Genomic DNA, 22,315 nt, shown 5'->3' with positions numbered 1-22,315 from the left:
AAAAAACAGCCCACTGGCCTCTAAAGGCCCCCAGGTCTGATATGCCCCAGTCCTCGGGGACCCCCGCCTTGTCCAGCCCTCCTGCCCCAGGATAGGCACCCACAGGACCTGCTGTCCCCACAGGCCCGACCACCACTTCCTGGAGGCCATCTGCTGCTTCCCCATGGTCTACTACATGGAGGGCTCTGTGGACAAGTAAGGCCTTGTCCTCAGCACCCGTCCACTCTGGGCAGAAGGACTCTGCCCTCTCCCCTCCTGCTCCCGGGTATGGGGAGGCCAGAGGGGGAGGGGGCCAGGTGCACCCCAGGGCTCCCAGCACCCCGGCCATGTGGTTCCCCCGCCAGCCTGGACAGCCTGCTGCAGTGCGGCATCATCTACGCGGACAACCTGGTCGTGGTGGACAAGGAGAGCACCATGAGCGCCGAGGAGGACTACATGGCCGACGCCAAGACCATCGTCAACGTGCAGACCATGTTCCGGTGAGCGGCCTTGGCGCTCACACGCGGGGCGGGCAGCCCTCCACACCGTGACCCTGGAGCCCCTGCCCTCATCCGGGACCCCGGGGTCCCCCTGAGTCCCCTCCCCCATCGAGACTCCCCTGCCCTGAGTGCTCGCCCCCCACAGGCTCTTCCCCAGCCTCAGCATCACCACGGAGCTCACCCACCCTTCCAACATGCGGTTCATGCAGTTCCGCGCCAAGGACAGCTACTCCCTGGCTCTTTCCAAGCTGGAGAAGGTGCGTGTCCCACCTCCCCTGCCCAGTCTGCTGAGCTGTCAGGCTCAGAGCCTCGAGGACTGGACCAGGGGCCATGGGAGGCTTGGCACCTGCCCTCCTCCACAGGGGCTCCAAGGCTCAGCTCCCCCGTGAGGCTCTGATTGTGCAGCCCCGAGTCTTGGGGGCCGTGGCCGGAGTAGACATCACCCCACCCCTGACAGGTGCAGGCCTGCCCCCTGTCCTGTTAGTAACCTGAACGCAGGTGACACTAAGACTTGTTTTCTCTGCCCAGACATGACCCCAGAACCTGAAATGTGTTCATTCTATCAGCTGCCCAGCAGGTGCATGTGGTCATCTCAGCACAGACCAGGGATGGGATCAGAGAGGGAGGAACTTTCTTTGGGTCACAGAGCAGAGCAGGCTCCATTCACAACATACACGTTCAGGACAAAGTTGCTAAGATCACTGAGAATTGCAGGGTGATCACGGCACAGCATTAACCCCAGAGTGGGGCCCTGGGTGACTGCCCAGGTCCTGTGCCCCGGGCCCCACTCCTACTCACAGCCCCAAATCCTTACAAGCTAGGACCCCAGTGTGACCAGTGGGGACACACAGCAAGGTGCTCAGCTCTGCTGGTATGAGTGCATGCCACATACCATGTGCACGTGTGTGCATGCACCACACACGCTGGCACACGCATGCAGCCCTCCGCCCTGGGCGCCAGCCCAGCTGAGCCCCCCCTTTCCTGTAGAGGGAGCGAGAGAATGGCTCCAACCTGGCCTTTATGTTCCGCCTGCCGTTTGCTGCTGGCCGTGTCTTCAGCATCAGCATGTTGGACACGCTGCTATATCAGGTCAGTGGATGGGAGGCGGGGAGGGCCCGCGGTGCCCACTGGGACCCCAGCCGTTCTTTCTGCTCTGCCAACGCCTGGTCCCAGTTCTCAGTGACCTGCCTCCCTCTGAGAGTCCCTCCTTGGGTCCCCTGGAGGCCGACCAGCACTGGGTGGCTTTGGGCCCTGTCCCTGCCCAGGCACAGCAGGGACTCGCCTCTCAATGTCCCCAGCTCTCAGAAGATGCTGCCCAGGTCCTTCCTGACCTAATGACCAAGTGAATTAAAGATGAGGCTGGGGAGGGCCTCCCAGCTCTGTCCGCTGGTTGAGTGGTGCTGGGGGACAGGCAAGCACTGAAGCTGGTGGTTGCCTGGTGGGCGTGTTCAGGGGATTGGGGTTGCCCCTGGATGTGGGTGCAGAGCGGCTCGCGGTGCCCGGTCTCACTGCGGCCTCCCTTCCGGCCAGTCCTTCGTGAAGGACTACATGATCTCCATCACCAGGCTGCTGCTGGGTCTGGACACCACCCCAGGCTCCGGCTACCTCTGTGCTGTAAGTGACTAGCTGGGCCAGGGCAGGCGGGCCGTTCTGAGGTGGGGAGGGAGGCTGCTGGTGACCCGCCTGGGTCAGCACAGGGCGCCAGGCACCACCTGCCCACCTGGGGCTGGCCCCACTCAGGGCGCCCACACATTCCAGATGAAGATCACCGAGGGTGACCTGTGGATTGGCACCTATGGCCGCCTCTTCCAGAAACTGTGCTCTTCCAGCGCAGAGATCCCCATCGGCATCTACAGGACCCAGAGTCACGTCTTCTCCACGGCAGAGGTGGGTGGGCGGGGCAGGCGGGGCTCAGAGGCTGGTGGGCGGGGTGGTGGGGCTCCACAGAGCTGGGCAGCCCCACTTCTCTGTGACTAACCCTCTTCATTGTAGCTTTGGGGTCCAGTCCATGTGCCCCATATGTGGGACATCTAGTGTGGCCCCTGTGCCTCCCCAGAACCACAGTGGGCGACCTGCCTTGCTGATGCCCACAGGAGGCTCAGGCAGAGTTGGGAGAAGGGCACCCCCAGGTACCCAGACTGCCCCTGGTTTCCTTTGCAGCCCCACGACCTTAGAGTCCAGGTGAGTGGCCCCTTCAAGCGTAACACCGAGGTGTCCTGCGCCTGCAGAGTTCCTCCTGAGCCCAGACCCACCCCGGGCCCCGAAGGGGTGCAGGGCCCTGGGCCACACCAGCACCAGGAAGCCAGTCCTGGGCCATGTCGGCCATGGAGCAGCTCAGAGGGCTTGTGGCATCTCCCTCCCATACAGATGGGGAAACAGGCCCAGGGTGGGAAGCCCAGGCTCCCCAGCCACACTGCCACCTGCCTGTCATGCCATGGCTCCATCCTGGCTGGTGCCTGCCCTCTCTGCTGGCCTGGCCCCATCTCCCTGTCCTCAGCCCCCTGCCTCTTAGGGTGCTGCCCAGTGGGGTCCACACATCACCCCCAGAGCCCCACATACCCACTGAGCCACACAGAGGCCCCGGTGCTTCCCAGTCCACCGTGTTCTGGTTTCTCCTGCCCCACAAAACGGGGAAACTGAGGCAGAGGGAGGCGGTGACCCTCCATGGCAAAATCAGGACGTGCAGGGCCCAGACGGGACCCACTGATACCAGGGCCCAGAGGTGAGGGTGCTGCCCCCCAGCAGATGGTGGACACTGGGCCTCGGGCTCAGGAGGGAGGCTTGCTTTGGGGCCCCCCAGATGGAGAAGGAAGACACTTGCATCCCTTGGGCCCTGGGGCCCCCCCACAGGAGGCTGGGACTGTCCTCCTATCAACAGACCAGCTCCCCTGCTGCGCCCCCTCCCCGGCCCTGCGTCCCCTCCCAGGTCCCTTGTCCTCCGGCCCTCACCACCACCTGCCTTGGCCAGTCCCAGGTTTCGGTGAGCATGGAGGACTGCGAGGACACGCGGGAAGTGAAGGGACCCTGGGACGCACGGGTAGGGACCGGTGGAGGCGGTGGCAGCACCCACGGCCGGCATGCAGTGGGCAGCGACCCAGCCGAGCACCCCCTGCTGCGGCGGAAGAGCCTGCAGTGGGCCCGGAAGCTGAGCCGCAAGAGCCCCAAGCACACGGGGAAGGCGGCGGCCGAGTGGATCAGCCAGCAGCGGGCCGGCCTGTACCGGCGCTCGGAAAGGCAGGAGCTGTCGGAGCTGGTCAAGAACCGCATGAAACACCTGGGGCTGCCCACCACCGGCTACGGTAAGGACCCGCGGCGCCGCCCCACGGGCAGGACACGGGCAGGGATGGAGGTGTCCTGGGCCCTCACTGGACACAGCCTCCCTTCTGCCCGTCTGTCCCTCCATCTGCCTGCAGGGCCAGCTCCAGGCACCGCCCGAGGCTGGTCAGAGCTCTCTGGTGTGGGGAGGGCTCGGGTCCTCCCAGAGCTGGTGCCGAACCCCATAAGGAAGGGCCGGCTCATCCCCAGCCCTCTGGGGCCTCAGTTTCCCCATCTGTAAAAAAGGGGCTGGAGCTGGCTGAGCCTGGGGTGTAGGAGGAGGTGGCCGCAGGAGGGCCAGGGCCAGGCTGGGCTCCCCGAAAGCCATGGGCACAGGTTTTGGTTGGTTACCACTGGCCAGACCCCAGGCCATCAGGAACGTAGGGACCACTGTGTTCTCATGGAGAACAGAGATGCGGCATGGCAGGGGGCCCAGGGCTACCCTCCCCCAGCCCCCCGTCAGCCAGAGCTTGGGGCATGCTGGCAGCTGGGTGAATGGCCTCGTGGCACCCACTGCTGTTCCCAGGGCACAGCCACCCCTTTCCTGCTGCTTCAGGGTGACGCCACCCTTGCCAGCAGGCTCAGGCCACCCCTCCTTTCTCTATAGCTTGTTTTGGGGTGAAGTTTGTGAGCGTGACTGAGAACAGGCCTGGATGGCTGGGCTGGCTCAGAAGACAGCAGTTCACCCCTCCCTCGCTCTGGAGACGCTCCCTCTGTTGATGGGGCTGAGGGGGCCCGAGCTCCCCACCACTTCTCAGCCGTGTCCACGCCCTGGGCTGGGATGAGGCCCTGGCTTGCGTTGGGTTCCACTGGGGCCTCTGCCATCACTCAGGCCTGGCTCTGTCACGCTCCCTCACCCTGCTTCCTGCCCTCTGCCTCCTGGGTTGGGGCCCATGAGCCCCATTTCATGTGGGATCGGCTGGCTCAGGGGTCGTCCAAGAGCTGCCCAGGGGTCACTCGGGCTGGGCCATCCACTGGCCGTACAGCCCTGGGCCTGTGGGGGACTCAGAGGTCAGGGTTTGGGGGACAGGTGACCAATAGGGCCATCCCAGCCCTGTCCCCTTCACACCCCAGCCACAGTTTACCTTTGTCCCCTCTGATGTCCCTGCCCAGGTGGGTGCGGTCACCTCCTTTCCCGGCAGACACTGATGCTGAGGCTCTCAGTGGCGTGTCTGGTGTTCAAGGCCCCATGGCAAGTATGGGCAGGTGGCGATCCCAGGCACCCACCCCCAGGCTGGCTGGTACCTGCCTGCACTTATGATCCTGCCCAACCCCCAGAGCTGGCAGAGAGGGAACCAACTTTTGCTCAGTTCAGACTTGCTTCCCCGTGTGGACGGCCCCCCGCATGCAGCTGGCCCCACCCCGCTGAGCCGGCCTGTGCGCTTGCTGACCTCTCTCTCTCTGTCTCTGTCTGTCCCTTTTCCTGTGTGTTCTGTAGAGGGTGTAGCAAACTTAACAGCCAGTGATGTCATGAATCGGGTAAACCTGGGATATTTGCAAGGTAATTCTGCTCTGGCGGACTCGGCCTCCGCCTAAGGGGGCATGTCCACCCTCCACCGATGGGCAGCCTGGTGCCGGCCCCACCCCGGCCAGGCAGGCAGATAGGGCTCCAGAGAGGGTCCCTGCAAGCGGGGCCTTGCGCGCCCAGGTCCCACTGTGGAGACCTTGACAGCCCCTCCTCCATCGGACGCTGACGACGGACTGGCCCAGAGGGTGGTGGTTAGTATCAGTCCTGACAGCCCCTGTGCAGCTCCGGGCCACCCAGTGGCTCCTCTCGTATTTGTTGTCTAACATATGTCCTGGGTCATGTCTGCCCTGACTGCCCGCCCGGGCGGGCCACCCTAGCCTGCAGCTGCCCCCTGGACTCCCGAGGACCCCTGAGTCTCCCCAGGTCTCCCTCGGGAAGCATCCAGATGGATGGTCCCCAGCCAGGGTCCCCCGCCCTCATGGTGGAGTGTGGTGAGGCCTGGGAGGGGTCTAACCTACCCTGAAACTTCATGGGCTGCCCAAGCCGGGTGGACAGCTGACATCCTCCCTGAAACCCCAGCAGAGCCCAGGCCACAAGCCTCGCAGCTGAGAACCCCTCCTTCCCTGGGGGCTCCTTGCAGCCCCAGAAGAGCTCAGGCCCCCTGGGGTGGCCCCTGCACCCAGGGGTGAGCAGGCGCTGAGGCCTCCTGGGCCCCAGGAGACATTAGTTCAGGGGGAGCTGTCGGGCAGACCCAGGCCCTGGAATGGAGCCCCCATGGTCCAGGGGTTGCGGGGGGCTGGCATTGGCATCTCCGGGGTCTTGTGCTTTCCCTTACTCAACCCTGATGGCGTTCCTGGACAACCAACCGGCAAAGTGCGCCCCAGTCGGCCCCTGGTGGCTTCCATGAATGTGGCTGCATCGCCCCCTCCCTGCTTCCGGCTGAGGCTCCCGGTCACAGGGACTCTCTGGGTGGTGTTTACTGAGAGCCCCACCATGTGCAGACACAGGGGAGCCCGGGCCAGGGCGTAAAACTGGAGGGGAGGCATGATCTTGGGGGGAAGGTGACCCCATTAGCTAGGGCTCCAGGGAGGTTCCCTGGAAAGGGTGTCGTCATAAGGCCCCAGCCCCTTCCTGACAGCCACTCTGGAAGGGAGGCACCTCAGTTACCCCAATTTGTAGAGGAGGAAGCTGGGGAAGTGTGAGAGTGTGGACACCCAGGGCCAGAGTGCCCCGTGGGGGCCTGGGATGCAGGGTGGGGTGGGGTGGGGCAGGGGGGAGCTGGTACCACCTTTGGTCATTTGCCTGCCCCTTCCACACCCCAGGCCCTCACCTGAGCACATTGGTGGTGGTGAAGCTGACGGTTCTGGGGAAATCATGGTCAGCACCTCCTGACTGACCACAGCCCCCCTGGCATTGCAGCTGGCCACCGTGCCCTCCACCTTAGAGCCCCACACACCTACAAGCACAGCCAGGCCCGGCTGGGTCCAGTCTTCTAGATTCAGGATGCCGTGGCCCGTCCACCTGGGGCCCAGGGTGGGAGGGAGTGAGACAGGCGCCCAGCTCTCAGCAGGCACCAGCTCGCACAGAGTGGCTCCAGCCTGGATCCAGCCTCTCCATTCGGGCGTGTCAACGTGACCAGCCTCCTGATGGCTGTGGTCAGTGACGCGGGGCCCCCGAGAGCGGCCTCCCTCTCTGGCCTGCGCCACCTGGGGCTGCACCCTCCCGGTGCCCATCCCCGTCTGCTCACTCCAGAAATGCATGTGGGGTACTTGGGGCCTGGCGGGGCCTCTAGCATGAGCCACCTGCTCTGCAGCCAGCAGCTCCCATTAAAGAGTCCAGGCCAAGGGTTTTGGGAAAAGAGCAGAGATAGCCATGGCCGTTGGGCAAAAGGACATGGAAGCTGGCACCTGGTGACCGCCCCAGGGTCTTTGCCTGTCCGTCAGCCCCAAAGTCCCTCCTGTGCCCTGCCTGCCTGCATTGGGGATCAGATCACCAGGAAGCCTGGTTCTGCTCTGAACGCCCCGGTTCATACGAGCACAGCCCCTGTCCCTGTCCCTGGGTCAGTGGCCCCAGCCTGTACATTCCTACCAGGAGGAGCCCGGGCACAGGTCACTCTGGGTAAGACCCCTCTGGAGGGCCGTCCCCATGACGGCTGTTCCGGGGCAGGAGGTGCCTTAGACACCCCAGACGGGCAAACAGGCCACAAGCAGTTCACTTCCCTGCCTGGGTACTAGAGCCACAGCCAGGATGGGGCTCACCCCCTCCCAGTGTTCAGCTGGAAGACGTCTGTGAGATGACGTCTTTCTCTAAGAACTGGTTCTCACTCTGCGGGTCACAGCCCACAGCTACCCAGTGAGCTGGACGCTGGGCTGTCCCCTCAGAGGCCCTGTATGCACCAAAGGGGTCCCTCCTCTGGGCCGATAGTCACATGAGCAGGGTTTGGGAAACAGGACAGAGTTCAAAGCAGGAGGAGTGGAGTGGGGGTGGCCTGCCTGGGCCAGGGACACAGCTCTGGGGTTGGGGGACAAGCCTGAAGGCTGGGTTAGGTGTGTGTGCAGGTGTGTAGAGGTGTGTGGTGTGTGTGGCATATGTGCAGGTGTGCACAGGTGTCCACAGGTTTATGCAGGTGGTAGGTGTTTGCAGGTGTACTCAGTGCCTCTGTTCAGGCTGCCACATCTGTGAGGTGTTGGCTGCTCAGGCTGAGCAAGCTGCCTGGGGTGTGGGTTGGAACCAGTACCCGCTGCCCCTCATGGCTGATCCCTGCCTGTGCAGGCTGGGGGCCAGGGGCAGGTGTCCATCAGAGGGGACCAGTCCTGGTTGAGTTGCCAGGTTGAGGAGCTCAGGCAGGATGGCCAGAAAGGCTGGGAAGACGCCATAGTCGGACAGAGCCCCTGGGTCTCCGGGCTGGGCCAAGCAGAGGTGGGCCGGGGCTGAGTGGTGACTGCCGGGGGCCTGTCTCCTCTGCAGACGAGATGAATGACCACCAGAACACCCTCTCCTATGTCCTCATCAACCCCCCGCCCGACACAAGGCTGGAGCCCAACGACATCGTGTGAGTACCACGTCCCCCAGCAGTGTGGAGGCTGTCCCTGGCGCCCCCACGCTGGGCATCCAGCTGCATGCACTGGCCGCCCTGCCTGGGGGCAGCTTTGACACCCAGGGTCCCCACCCTGCCCGCAGGTATCTCATCCGCTGTGACCCCCTGGCCCATGTGGCCAGCAGCTCCCAGAGCCGCAAGAGCAGCTGCAGCAACAAGCTGGCCTCCTGCAACCCTGAGACTCGCGATGAGACGCAGCTCTGAGCCAGCCCTGCACGAACCCACCCCCATGGGGACGCCGCGTGATGCATGAGCACAGGGACCTGGCGGCAAACCTGGCTGCCCGCCCCAGGCTGCTCCCGAAACGTGCAACGTGACGGAGAGAGACCTCACGTGGGTCGATGGAGAGACTGCAGGCGGGAAGCCTTTTTTAACCTGTTTTTACGAATCTACACGATCCATGTTTTGACACAAACGCACTGAAACTGTGACCTGGGTTGGGGCAGGTGCCTGGATGGGAGCCAGCTGGACGCTGCTGTTGGAGCAGGTGCATGGCTTGTGGGACAGGAGAAGCACGGTGCCCACAGGAGCCCGTTGCCCACACGAGCCCGCATTTTCTCCGATCTGTGGGTCCCAGCTGGTCTTAGGCACGATATGGTCAGGTTCTGGATTGCAGCCAGGCCTCAAGGGGCTTCGCTGCCAGTGGGAGCTCCTGCTCCATGCAGCGGGCGAGCTTCGGGGCCCGTCCCCAAGAAAATTAAAGCACAGGTGGCCCTGCAGCTCGGCCAGGAGCCCGAGGACAGCTGGCTCTGGAAAGCGAGTTGGCAGCCTGGGTGCATGAGGAAGAGGGTGGAGCCACTGGGAGATGCCCCAAGGGGCTCCCCAGCAGTGACTTCAGGGGGCGAGGGAGAGGCATTCTCTTTTCACGGAACCCTCTGGCCACAGCGTCGGTGGGCGCCTGGCAGAGGACAGTGCTTCCCGTGGCCTGTCCGATGCCCTTTCAACATCCATCTGAAGCACAATCAGCTGCGGGGCTGCCGGTGGGATCAGAGGTTTCTCCTCACCGAGGGAGGGCCCTGGGCGGGGCCGTCCACCAGGTGCCCTGTGGTTCCCTTGTGACTGACAGGTTTGCACGGTCAGTGCTGGAACCTTTTATTAAACAATGCTTTCTGCAAACACGAGGATGGTTGTTGGGCTCCCCCCTTGTGGCTCCGTGCTCCAGGCCTGGGTCTTTGCCCCCAGCCACCCAATTTCAAAACACCTGCTGTGATCCCCCACCCAGAACCCCACAGGGAAGCCCATCCCCAGGAAATGCCACTGGCCTGGGCCTGAGGCAGGAAGCAAGGCCTTCGTGGTCCTGGCAGCCAGGAAGCGTGGCTGGGTGAGGGGGGTCGGCTCCCTGGCAAGCCCCTGGGATGGGCACGTGGACCCCAGGCTCTTCCCACAGCTGTGCTGTGTGCAGGACTCCCAAGACGAGCAGCTGTGGGGTGGTTAGGGGGCAGGGCCACTGGGGGTGGGGTAGATGTGCACCCCACCAGCACCAGGCACTGGGGTCTTGCTCACAAAGTACTCCAGCTTCAGGAGGGGTGGGGTGGCTGGGGACTACACGGCGCAGAGGGTCCAGCCCTGAGGGAGGGACAGATGGGACTCCAAGGCCTGCCCCTCCTTCCTGGGACCCTTCTGTCCTGACAGTGCCTATAGGCCCTTGAATGGTGGTGCTGGGGGCAGTGGCAGGAAGGGGCTGGTGATTGGGGTAGTGATGGGAGCCTTTGATGGTGTGATGGGCAAGTGGACATGGGCCAGGGTGGCCTGAGGGCCTGGTGGGGTGTCAGTGGCTCCCAGGTCCCCTCTGGCACCATCACCTGCAGCAGGGTCCCACCACCTATTCTGGCACCCCTGCCCCAGCTCCCCCAGGGATAGGGACACTTGTATGGGGAGGGGACTCTGCCTGGTCACTGGATGGGGCTCCACCTTGTGATCCCTGAACACTGATCTGGGAAGATGTCCTGGAAAGTCCCCTGACTCGTTTCCAGTTGACGGGTTGGGGCAGCGGGGCGTGGGCTCCCCTCCCGCGGGGATGTATGGCACCCTCACACTGCGAGCTGTGTGAGGGAAAGAAGTGACCACCAGGCCCCGCCAGCACCCAGACTGGCCCAGAGAAGGCGGTGCCAATGTTTTGTGGTAAAAGTTCTCAACACAAAATTAGTGAGCAGCCTTTTTCTTTATTCCTCAGCTCACTGAAGGCCGTCTGCCCCAAACAGCAGGCCCAACACCATGGGGGTGCATCCAGCTAGCGCTCTCCTTACAAAGTCCACCCACCTGGGCAGCCCAGCAGCCCGTTGCAGCTGCAGGATTTGGGGAGACAGGGGAGGCTCGACCTGGGACACACATGCGGGTGCTTCGGGGACGTGTCCACGCTTTTCAGTGATAGGGAAGGCTGCTCTGCCACAGGCCGGGGATGTGGGTACTGGCCTGGACTCGGGGCATCAGAGTGGCAGCTGCTGCGTCTGCGTCTGGAACGGGAAACTGCCGCGTGCTAACGAGCAACTCTTGGGATGCTCTGCGTGCTGACTTTGGCAGGAATGAGACTCTAGCGCTGCACCAGACATGCCCAGATCCTCACTGGAGACCGTCAGGTCCTGCTTCACCAGGACAGTCAGAGGATGGGCGGAGAAGCTGCCACCCGCCTGGCTTCAGGGAAGAGGCTGGAGAGCCTGGTGCCCCAGGACAGAGCAGCACAGCTGCCTCGTGAAACGGCCCTCAGTTCACTAAAAACAGCACAAAACTCCTCTAAAGCACGTAGCGGGAACACTGGGCAAGAAAATGAGCCATGACAACCTCACACACGTGCTTAATAAAAAGCAAATTAATTATTTATTACAGTTTAGTGCTTTCTTAAAATAAATATCATAGAATATCAAACAGACAGTGAGAAACAAGCACGCCTGTGCAGAGCATGGACCAGGGTTCACGGGACGTCCAACACCAGCTTCCAGTCCCACTGAGTACAAGGCGGGGCCGCTGGCCGACCGAACACAGGACTGCGACCAGCCGCCCCTCGGAGCCGGAGAACGGGGTCCTAAGTCCCTTCTAGGGTTCGTACCATCTTTCCCCCGCCCCCTCCACCTAAAACTATGGGACAGTCATACTCATCCGACGTCTACTAACCTTCCGTTTTGTTCTGCAGTTCGAGATAGATTCAAGTAACACTCCCAAAAAAATATGTGCAAAACACAAGTGACTCCAGAATCTTCCGGCAGTCGGAGCAGCTGGTTGTCACACAGGTGCCAGGCGAAGGGCCATGGCCACGCCCAGGGAATGCTGCCTGGGAGGAGTAAGACCATGAGGCCCAGGAGAGCCCAGAGACACCCACTTACTTGGAGCTCCGAGAAAACCACAATGACCACTCGAAGGTCTGATGTCTGCGGTCACACAGAGCGACTGGCATGGGCAAGGACCACGCTCCTCCCGGGCACGCTGCTCTGCCAGAAGCAGGAACCGAGACGGACGCGTCGTGACAACAGAAATGCTAACGGAACTGCCAGCTCAGGTGACCACCTCTGGACACATGCGGAGTGGAAACCGTCTACTTCACCAACCTGTCTATTAAAGAGGACAAGTCCTCAAGTGCCGCCCAAACTCAGGAGCCACGGACCTGCTCCCCTCGCCATCCTCACCAGGCGAGCGGCACCTTGTCCGCCCGGCAGCCATGCCCGGGTCGGGGGGCCTGCCTGCTGTGAGCCCCGCAGCAGACACATGTCGTGCTTCAGTGAGCTGCGTCTTCAGTAAACGTCTTCTGAGCAGCAAGGAACAAGACCGTTTTTCAGAAACCTTAGAACTGGATATAAACGCTGGCAGTAGACACTATCAATAAATATCATACAACTTCCCAAGTGAACAAGCCCCCCCAGTACGAATTCTTTTCCTGAAGACATTCAAACACCCGGACTGGAGAGCCCGTCTCGGTCCTCCAACCTCACGAGGTCGCAGCCGCCCGCGTGAGGGGGTCGGGCCGTGTGCAAAGGGGGTGAGGAGAGAGGCCAGAAAGCAAAGTAAATCACGTTTAACTTATACTGAAGAACTTCAAGTAAAAGGGATTCTGCCACACACACATCGCTCGGCGGGCAGCCCCGGGGACAGCAGTGACCACAGCAGTCGCGGCCTGGACCCGGCGTGCGTCCCTCCACCCCTGCTCCACCTGGCACTGTGTGCGGGGGTAAGGGACGGTTTTCCTCTGTCGTCCAGAAGTCTCTTCAAAAAAGGTCTGTGACTTTGCTCACTTCGTACCCAAATGGATGAGAGTAAACATGGCCCATGGCCTCCTCGGCCTGCCCGCGCGTCACTTCCGCGTCTGGGTCTTCTTTGGCACGGCTTGCCGCTTGGGCTGCCACAGGTGGTTGTGGATGGTGAGCGCATCCACACTGACGGACATGGTCTTGGCTGGGATCAGGTTGAACTGCTTCCGGTCGGAGCTGTACTTGTACAGCTTGTCGATCATCTTCTTGGTGATGCTCTTGGGCCCCGTGCCCGTGAGCTTGTAGATCTCCTCGCTGTCGGGGTAGTAGCAGTAGAGGGCCCGGAACTGGCAGCCGGCGTCACGGAACAAGATGATGTAGTGGTTGGCGTCGCACTTCTCCAGCTCCTGCATCAAGGGAGGAGACACGAGAGCCTCAGCGTGGTTCCATGGCTGCCACCCACACAAGCAGCCCGGCCAGAAGCTAGCTGACACTCATCACAGCCATCAGCTCTGACACTGTCATCACAAGGGGGAGTGTCAGGTGCTACTGACATTTTACTTAAAAACGCTTTTCAGATTAAGGGAAAACACTTGTGAAGAGACTCGACATCATGAGCCACCAGGGAAATAAATGCAAGTCAGAACCACACCCACTGGACAGTCACGAGCAGACAGGCGGAGAGTGGCGCTGGGAGAGTGGAGACACAAGCCCTGCACACTGCTGAGAACATCAAACCCACCAGCCAGGGACTTGGCAGTTCTTCTGGAGACTAAAACACGCGTCCACACGACCTCGTCCACACGACCTTGTCCAGAGCAGTATTTGTAACAGCCAAGCAGCAGGTACAACCCGAGTGCCCACCGTGGAGGATGGCACGCACGCGCCCGTGCACTCAGTGGGGCACGATTCACCGTGGAAAGGACTGAGCCCTGACACATGCCCCGCGGACGAGGCCGGGTGGAGATTCCCTTCGTGCGACACATCCAGAGAGAGCGCGGCAGGGTCTATTCTCACTGGCAGCCACGTGGCCCAGCAGGAGGGGTCGGTTCATGGCCCCTCCTGCCCACACTTGTGTTCGTCCTCTCACTCAAAGCAGAGCTGGGGTCCCTCCGAAGACAAGGCCCTGTGGGAGCTGCCCTGTGACCTCCGACCCCCACTGGACTCCCAGGAGCTCCCCGAGCTGCCTGGAGCTTTCGTCCCCAGTCTGCACGGCCCTCCCTGCTCCTCCAGGTCTCTGTTCTAATGAAGGTCACTTTCTAGTAAGACCCACCCTGACCAGGTGACCCTGCAGCCCCCCGGGGACCTGGTCTGCTCCCCTCTATCTTCTCCAGATGACTCATCACTGTCTAACTTGCCGCCCTTGGGCGAAAGGTAGCCCCTCACCCTGTGAGCAGTTTTATGAGGATGGTGCTGTGCCTGTGTGTTCAGTCTGTGGCGGGTTTTCATGCTGCAATGTCAGAGCTGAACAGACTTGGCCCGCAAGCTGAACGGCTTCCCCGTCTGACCTTGTGGACGCACCCAGAGACCCCTGTACCACAGCCCTGCCCCCACATGTCAGCTCCACGACCCAGGCCTCTAAGTCTGTTCCCCACAGGACCCCCAGCACCCAGACCACTGCAACGACACCGAGGGACCAAGTACCTCCCCCACAGTGGAAAGGTCACCACGCACTCTAAGGTCGAGCTCCTGTCAGACCAAGGGCATGCAAGTCCTGCCCTGACCCTCTATTTCCAGCTGCCTTCCAGGCCTTTCTGCTTGCTGAGGCCAGTATCCTTTTGCCTTCGAGGGACCAGGCCTGACAGTGCTTGCAGGGTATGAACAGCATGGCTCTCAGGGAGGTGGCAGCAACACAGCACAACACAAACGACCAGCATTTCCCTGAACTTCCACTCCTCTGCGGTCCAGGCTCAGAACTGGAGCCACCGTCAACACCCCTCCCTCTCCTCCAGCCCTAGGAACCCCCACCCGCTCCTGCAGCTCCTCCTGTCCCCATCCTGACATGTGGCTATTCTTAGGAGCACAGGAATTTCCAGGCTGCGCTGTCATCTGTCTCCTCTGCCTGCAACAACACTGCCCTCAGCCACCACATGAATCCACTAGTTCCCCCACTTTCAATGTAGTATCACCCATTTTCCACCCACCCGTTCTCCCACCTCCACCCTGGGCCAGAAGGCTTCTCACTGGCCCACCACCCAGGCCCCGGCTCCGTCCTAGAGCAGCCCCTCCCATTTCTCTGTCCAATTCTGCCCGGCGAGTGTGACACAACACAGGCCCGAGCACCCGCGCTCACACCCATTCCAACCCGCACACAGTGGGCAGTGTGTAAATCATCAGAATGCTTTCTTTTAGAAAGAACCCTAACTTAACAAACACCTTTATTTTACTTAAGAACCAGTGGTAAGCTTTGACACTTACCTCTAATATGGAGTTCTTATGAGGTTCATTCACTTTTCCAGCCAGACAGCAGTGAGACACGGCGTTATGGATGATGGGCTTGTTGGACTTGCTACTGGGCTCCTTAAAGAGCTTCGGACCTATGAAAACCAGGCCAAGATTTGCAAAATTAACCCTCTGAGGCACCTGCACATGAGAACCAACAGTGTCTTATGACCGAGCAACTGCAAGGCTAAATTAGTGGCATATGTGACACTTTGAAAATGGAAGGCGCACTTCAAATATATTTGAAAGAATTCTGAGTTATAAATTTTAAAGGAAAAGACTAAATTACTAATAACTTATTCCCTTCCTAATTTCAATTTCTTTGATATAAGAACAAAACCAAACCAGGGAATAATTTTAAAAGTCTAAGGTTCCTATGTGCCAAGGACATAGGCTCAGCAGTGGGGCCGTGCAGACTGACAGGTGCATTCTGCCACCGAGGCAGCTGAGAGCCAGCAGTGCCAGGATCTCCCCAAACGGACACGGATGTGCTCGTGACCTGTGGGAAGCAAGGCTGTCACCTGTGTACTCGGCCACCGAGGCGAGGGAGGACGCTGCAGACGCTGTTTCCCAGTCCCTGTCTGTGCTCCTGCTGGGGTTGCGGCTTAATATGGGCAAGGCTTCCAGCGACTCGACCCTGAAGGAAGAGATGTCATGGCCCACATCCTCTAACCCACCACTGCCGCCGGCTGTGGAATCCCACCCTGAACCAGGACAAGCAGCAAGAAGGACCATCAGCAGTAGGGGAAGCGCCATGGCCGGTGAGCGCATGGGGGCCTGCTCCCCACGAACACAATAGTAAACCCCGGGGCAAAATGCACCTCAGTTATTGGTGTGAACAAGCGGATGGGCTGAAGGGAGCAGTGCTTGGCCTCTGCTGGCTGGGGAAGCTAGGCCGTATGTGCAGCTGCAAACAAGGGACAAGACCCTGGGAAAGAGGGAGGGGACACGGCCGGTCGAGCCCAAACCCCAGTGACAATGACAGTCTCAATGACAAGTGGTCTGTGCTGACCACAGCTAGTGTCTCAGAGCTGTTCACAAGGGAGACAGGCAGGGCTGGAGCTGGAATCCAGCTCAGATAACTGACCCCCAGAATGAAAACCCAATCCAAATGGAGTCCCTGATAAGCATTCTCCACGAAGCCCAGGCGACAAGAGGCCGCCAGACATACAAAGAGGCAGGACACTGGCTGCGGCCATGGGGTTGCACACACGATAAAGGACAGGTGGGTGTGGGGGGCCTCCTACCAGAGAAGGCCAACAGCACGTGTGAGGTTACCAAGGCCCCAGTACTCCCAAATCACTTGTCAATCAAAAGGGACTCTCAGGGCCAGTGGAAAAAGCGCACCTTAAACAACCCACGTCAAAGTGCGAGGCAACTCTGAGAAAGACACACCTTCCCCTTGGACTGTTCCCACCCAAACACACAGCCTGGACCTACACACAGGGAACTCACCCTGAAGGGCACTCAACAAGTAACGGGCCCCTACATATTGTGCCAAGGTCAAGAAAGACAAAGAGCTGTGGACTGCCGTGGACTAAAGAGACACAGGGCACATGTGGGCTTGACAGGAAACTCGGTTCTCGGGACACGACCCAACTGGTGACAACTGGGCGTGGACTGTGGAGCCGATGGGAGTGCTGGCCCGACCCTTGTGGTTACACAAGGAAGTCCCTGCTCACAGAAGACACATGCTGGAGTATTTAAGGACAGAGCATGATGTCTCCGAGTGCGTGGCAGGAGGGCAAGGAGGCCGGTGGAGTCAATGCTGCATGATGAACCCACCCGAGAGCCTGCATCCTGGAGCCCAGACCACCTCCTACCATGTCCTTACCGCTGGGTGGGTGTGCCCCCTGAGTGAACACTCTCAGGCTCGGTCGTTGCTGCGGAGGCCAAGGACAGGCTGGAGCCTGACTGGGCCCGGCTCAGGTTATCCGCTGTCAGAGAAGAAACACTTGTAAAACGGGCTCATCCCACCAGGTTTGTGCAGCAGAAAGAACCAGGAACCAGCCCTGAGTAATGTCCTGAGCTCTGCATTCCAGTCTCCCCACCCTGCAGAAGCCACCTACACGTCCCCTATCCCAGCATCCCCCTGGCTGACGGGGCCCAGGGCCATTGCCCACACCACCCGTCTGCTTACGGGTTGAGGAGCACTTGGTTCCCGAGTCACTACGCGGCTCTTCCCGGTGGACTGACTTTGGCCGTGGCTTTCTTGGCTTCGACTTAGAGTTGCCCAGTCCCTGCTCCTCTAAGACTTGCTGCTGCTTCCTTCGCAGGTACTCCTGCTTGATGAGTTCTCGCCGAGCCTTCTCCTCCTCCTTCCGTATCCGATCTTCCTCGGCTTTGCGCCTGAGAGGAAATGTCAGACCGTCCTGGTTAGAGGGACATGCCTGGAGTGGGGCAGGCACGGCCTCCTACAGTGGGGCCTAGGGACTGAGGGCCCTGCACCCCCTCCCAGAGTCAGGACCCAGCCCCGTGACACAGTTGGGCCACCATGCCCAGCGGCACACATCCCGCCACTGATGATGGGATAAACACACAAAACTCTCAGGGCTCAGGTGGAGATTCCAGCCTGAGTGGGATGAAGAGGACATGACATGAGATCATCCTGAGACATGGGGGCTGCCAGCCCAGCTCCCCGCCCCATGGAGCCAGGTTACCGGGCCTCGTCCCTCTTGAGCTCCACTTCAGCCTCCAGCTGCTGCTTGCGCATGCGGGCCTCCTCGGCCTTGCGCTGCTGCTTCAGGAGGAAGGCCGCCCGCTTCTTGGCGAGTTCATCTTCTGCCTTCTGTTCGTCCTGCAGAAGGCACGGCGCATCAGGGAGGTCCGGCCGCACAGCAAGCCCCCCCCCCGCGACCCAGGCTGAGATTCAACACAGTCCAGACTCGCTTCCTCTTTCTGACGAGTCAGCCAAAATACAAACGGAAAAGACGCCATCCGTTCAAAAAGCATCTGTGAAGCTTGTCAGTTCCCAGAGGTCTAGACTGAACTCAGACTCCTTAAAACTGCACATGTATTTCCGCGTGTGAGCCAACACCCAGCTGTCTGCTCGTCTGTTTCCACTTTAAAGCACAGATGCCAAGCAGAGCAAGCGTCTCTGCTGAGATACATCAGACGGTGGTGGTACGTCCACCCTCCCAGCTGCCTGGAGGAAAGGAGACACTTATACTAAACCCAAAGGCGTCCTCACAGCTCACTTTTCTCTTCTTCCTAACAAAACGACAAGCGGCACCAAGGGAAAAACGCTTCTAGTCTCCACAGCCATGTAGGTTCCACTGCAGGCCCGACAGACCTCGGCCTGCTCCTATGGAGCCTGTGAGCCAAGACTATTTTTACATTTCAGAGAGATTGGAAACCCACCAAAAGAAAACCACTTCGTGACACATGAAAAAGGCCCATACCCCAGGCTTAGCTGGCACACACGCTGGTGCTGGATGTGCTGCTGTGAGAGGAGCTGAGTCCTGGTGACAGACTTCAGCCCTGGCCCTTCACAGGCAGGTCTGCGGGCCCTGCTCTGAATGGAAGCTCTTTGCAACACCCTCACAACTAAAATAAAGCGACGACACTGACCACGTCGGACACAGCGCTACCTTGAACAAAGTGCTGTTTACCTTGAAGAAGAAGCCAACCCCCGGCTTCTGGTCGCTGTCACCGCTGAGGTCCACCGAGCTCTCAAGGCCCTCAGTCTGCCCGTCCTCGTCGGGGGCCTTCAGGTCTGACAGGTCCACCTCGATGAGGCTCGCCTTGCTCCTCGGGGGCCCATCCGTGGGGATGTCCTCTTTCCCCGAGACAGCCGGGGCACTGAGCCCTGCCTCCTTCACACTGATATCAACTTCTTTGAGGCTCATTTGTTCTGACAGGATGTTTGCATCTTTGGGGGAAGACAAGACCAATGCCCGCTGGTTACTCTCGTCATGGAGCCGGTAACTGTCAAAGAAGCACTTCTCGTGAGGGTCAGCCCCGGGGTCTGCAACGCCATCCCAGCCCAGGTCGGAGGGCATCCGCGGCGGGAAAGGCCGTCCATGCGGAAGGGCCTCCATGCTGGGTGTTGGGGTCTTACTGCGGGAACCCTGCTGCCTGTCCTTTGCAACCTTCAGCTCGGCTGGTCGTCCCGACCGGGAATTTCGACCCTGCCCAAGACGGGGAGGCTTGCGGTGACCGGTCACTCCAGGGGGAGAGAGTGGCTCAGCAAAGTGGATGGACACCTTGACTTTCGGGTCCTGGGCGTTGTTTCTGGAACCCAGAGCTGGCGCCACAGGGGACTTCATGAGCAGCTGCTCCTGCTGCTGAGATATCTTCAGGATGGCCTGCTGCAGCGTGCTGATGGTCTCATTGAGCTTCTCAATGGAGAGGTCACCTTCGCCCATGTCTGCCCCGTCCCCAGCCACCTCCATGAGGGCAGCGGACAGTGCTTTGCTCTTCTCCAGCTCCTGCAGGGTGGTGGGGTCCTTCTGCTTGTGCTGCTGCAGGAATGCCAGGTTCTCTTTGTCGACATCCTGACACGCACTCATGTCCTCCCTGCCTTGCTCTCTGACCAGAAATCCTTCCGTCTTGGACATGGCGCCATCGAAGTCCTCACTGTGCTCCGGCCTCAGGGGCTGGGGGCCGGCTTCGGCCTTGCCCTTCTTGACCACGTGTAGGAAGGCCGCCTTCCCCAGCTTCAGGCGCTGGCGGGCAGACAATGCCTCCATCTTTTTCTTCTGGGCCTCGATGGCCCTCCGCTTCTCCTCCAGCTGCATGTGCAGCTGCACCAGCTCAGACGCCAGGAGGCTGGCGTGGTCCCTGCCCTGCCTGTTGGGGCTCTGCTCTCTCTTCTGCTTCCATGTGGTCAAAGGGGCGGGGCAGCTCTCTGAGGCGTCGGGTGTGGTCTTCTGGGAGCTGCTTGTACTGGACTTGGTCTCACAGCTGTTGAGCCTCTGGAACTTCCTTTCCGCGAAGCTGGTCATTTTTGCACTCCCACTGGCCACGGAGACGCTGCTGACCTGGGAGACGGTGCTCAGGCAGGGGCTGGAGCGGCCACTGGCGCCATCCTTGTCCTCGTGCTCCTTCACCTTCATGTCCTCCTGCAGCTTGGCCGACTCCTCCTCACCCACATACTGTGCCATCAGCACAGGGTGGTCCTCACAGATGAAATCGTGCTCGACCTCCTCCAGGTCGGCGACGTCCGAGTCAGAGTCCTGCCTCAGGACAGTCCACGGCTCTGGGTCATGGGTGCAAGGGCTTCTCGCACAGCTGACATGGAGCCTGCCCTCAGTATCGTCATCGGTTCGGCCCACATGAAGAAAAAAGCCGTCGGCAGGCTGTCCCTGAGATAACAGATCGAAACTACTGCTGGCCAGAGGCTCGCTGCTGGCTTCCCTGGCCTGAGGCCCTGCCTTCGTGCACAGCTCTGAGCTGGAGATCGGGGTGAAAGTCCTATTCAAGTCGTGACTGACGTGGCTACCAGGAGCCTTCCTTCTTCCCAGAGGTGGGTGGCCCTCACCGGGCCTCCTAGCCATGCAGCTCCTCGGCCTCCCTTCCCCGCACTCATCCTCCTTGGCAACTGCCTGCTTCTCCTTGGCAGGCCGGAGCACGGCCGGCACCAATGGCTCCAAGAAGAAACTGTCAGGCTTACTTTCTAAGGTGCTGGCCAGTCTCTGAGGAGACCTGGCGCTTGCCATTGGGCCCAGGGCACTGCCATGGGGAGCCCCATCCGTCCTGATGATGGCCACAAGCTCTTCGTCCTCGATGTCGACGTTGTTCAGGAGGCTTTTCCCAGTGGCCCTCAGGGCGGTAGGGTGCGGCTGGTTCTGGGGGGTCAGGGTGATGATATTGGAGGCCAAACTGTCCTTGCTGATGGAGCGGGCCAAGCTGATGCTGTCACCAGAGCCGGGGTCTGCGTCGCAGCTCGCAGCGTGATGGAGAGCAAAGGGCGCTGGCTGAGACACAGGCCTGTGACACAGGGAAGAGCCATTGGACACGCGCTGTCATGCCAGAGGCGGCCCCAACAGCAAGTGACGACAGCACCAGTTACGAAGACAGACTATGAACATCACACACTTTCACTTGGAGAATTAGAAAAACCCTCCCCGAGCGAAGGCGGCCAGAGCTAGCTCCATGTTCTCAGACATTCAGCCCCCAGGACCACCTTACACCCTTAGAAACCACTGAAGACTCCAAAAAGCTTTCACTTACATTTATCGTTACCAATCAACATTTATCATACTAGAAATTAAAGTGAAACTTTTAGTCGATCAAAATTGCAGTAAAAATCCCATTACATGAAAAATGGACACATTTTCTGAAACCAGAGTTAAGATGTGAAGAGAGGCACTGTTCACACGTCTGCCGATCTCTGCGCTGCCTGGCGCGGTCCTCACCCCTGGTGCTGACTCTCAGTTGCTGCAACATCACCAGTCAAGGCGCCCTCGCCACTCTGCCCGAGGCTTTGGTGCGCCCCGGGGTCTGGGCCATGGCAGGAGACTGCCATCAGTCTAAGGAACATTCCACATGGCTCACCTGTTTTTCTTTTCTGGCCACGCTACTGCTGCTCCCTGTGGCTGCCCGTCCACTCGGGTCAAGGAACTGGACCGGTGTCGCTGATCTGAGGGTGGAAGAGCAGTTTGTGTGCTCAGTAGTAAGAGACTCATTTTATGTTATTTGAAACTCTTTCGGCACAATAACCATTTTTCATGGAAATGCATCAAGACACAGTCCACAGAGAGCCAATAATCACACACTGTAACATTCAACAGTGTCAACAGTAACGTTCAACTCAATGGTAATCTGTCCGGTCATGAAACAGTCAGAGCTTTTAAGTGACCATCAATACACGTGCGCTCTTGCTTAGGTGCACACAGAGTGACCTTCTGCATAAGTCACACAATGTACCCGATTTAATGGTATTCCCACTCTTGAGAGAGTAAGTCCTACTGCACATCAATGCACACTGACTCTACTCTGCCACAGTCTTAAACAAAACCTGGCATCATGATGAGAGGGCTTCACCTTGAGAACTGCTGTTTTATCTTTAGTGAGCTGCCTGCCGTAGAGGGAAGAGGAAAAGGAGCACTTACCCGGGGGGTCCTCTCCTGGCACTGTCCTCTGCTGTCTTTGCCTCAGGGGCAGTAAGGGATGCGATGGGCTGAAGGCAGAAGCCCCCTTCCCCCTAAATTTAGAGTGAAAAATCAGTGGTTTAGTAATCCAAGTTCAAAAACAAACACAAAAGAAACTACAGACCATCCATGAATTCATACCATCTGTGAGAAATTCACTGATTCTTTGGGAAAATTAATTACTAAAAAAAATGAACCAAGAGTACTGAGAACTTCAAACTTAGGATAAATAACCCAAAACTGCA

The 22,315-nt window shown here is 59.8% G+C and overlaps 2 protein-coding genes across 5 annotated transcripts in view; one reads left to right on the top strand and one right to left on the bottom strand.

The window, feature by feature from the left end:
• KCNT1 (potassium sodium-activated channel subfamily T member 1) overlaps positions 1–9,479 on the top strand; it is a gene marked incomplete at its 5' end in the record, with an annotated part of 39,731 nt that extends 30,252 nt beyond the window's left edge. For 2 of the 3 annotated variants that reach the window (XM_081150805.1, XM_081150804.1), the window contains 11 exons: positions 124–195; positions 345–479; positions 625–736; positions 1,467–1,568; positions 2,010–2,093; positions 2,238–2,366; positions 2,640–2,660; positions 3,448–3,778; positions 5,233–5,295; positions 8,230–8,314; positions 8,443–9,479. In XM_081150805.1, coding sequence (XP_081006931.1) covers positions 124–195; positions 345–479; positions 625–736; positions 1,467–1,568; positions 2,010–2,093; positions 2,238–2,366; positions 2,640–2,660; positions 3,448–3,778; positions 5,233–5,295; positions 8,230–8,314; positions 8,443–8,563 — 1,255 coding nt within the window. In that variant the 3' untranslated portion in view covers positions 8,564–9,479. The remainder of the gene's footprint in view (positions 1–123; positions 196–344; positions 480–624; positions 737–1,466; positions 1,569–2,009; positions 2,094–2,237; positions 2,367–2,639; positions 2,661–3,447; positions 3,779–5,232; positions 5,296–8,229; positions 8,315–8,442) is intronic. The other variant, XM_081150806.1, reaches the window with a different exon arrangement.
• Positions 9,480–11,149: 1,670 nt separating this feature from the next.
• Positions 11,150–22,315, bottom strand: part of CAMSAP1 (calmodulin regulated spectrin associated protein 1) — a 36,776-nt gene continuing 25,610 nt past the window's right edge. For both annotated transcript variants that reach the window (XM_081151139.1, XM_081151138.1), the window contains 9 exons: positions 22,032–22,123; positions 21,475–21,559; positions 18,588–20,907; positions 17,637–17,773; positions 17,117–17,325; positions 16,811–16,913; positions 15,498–15,613; positions 14,953–15,071; positions 11,150–12,941 (listed from right to left, as the gene is read on the bottom strand). In XM_081151139.1, the coding sequence (XP_081007265.1) occupies positions 12,639–12,941; positions 14,953–15,071; positions 15,498–15,613; positions 16,811–16,913; positions 17,117–17,325; positions 17,637–17,773; positions 18,588–20,907; positions 21,475–21,559; positions 22,032–22,123 (3,484 nt within the window). In that variant the 3' untranslated portion in view covers positions 11,150–12,638. The remainder of the gene's footprint in view (positions 12,942–14,952; positions 15,072–15,497; positions 15,614–16,810; positions 16,914–17,116; positions 17,326–17,636; positions 17,774–18,587; positions 20,908–21,474; positions 21,560–22,031; positions 22,124–22,315) is intronic.

Source organism: Miniopterus schreibersii, assembly GCF_964146895.1.
Source record: "Miniopterus schreibersii genome assembly, chromosome: 11".
In the NCBI taxonomy this organism is placed as follows: Eukaryota; Metazoa; Chordata; class Mammalia; order Chiroptera; family Miniopteridae; genus Miniopterus; species Miniopterus schreibersii.
The sequence above is the reverse complement of the archived record's forward strand: the minus strand, read 5'-3'. Positions and strand labels throughout refer to the sequence as shown.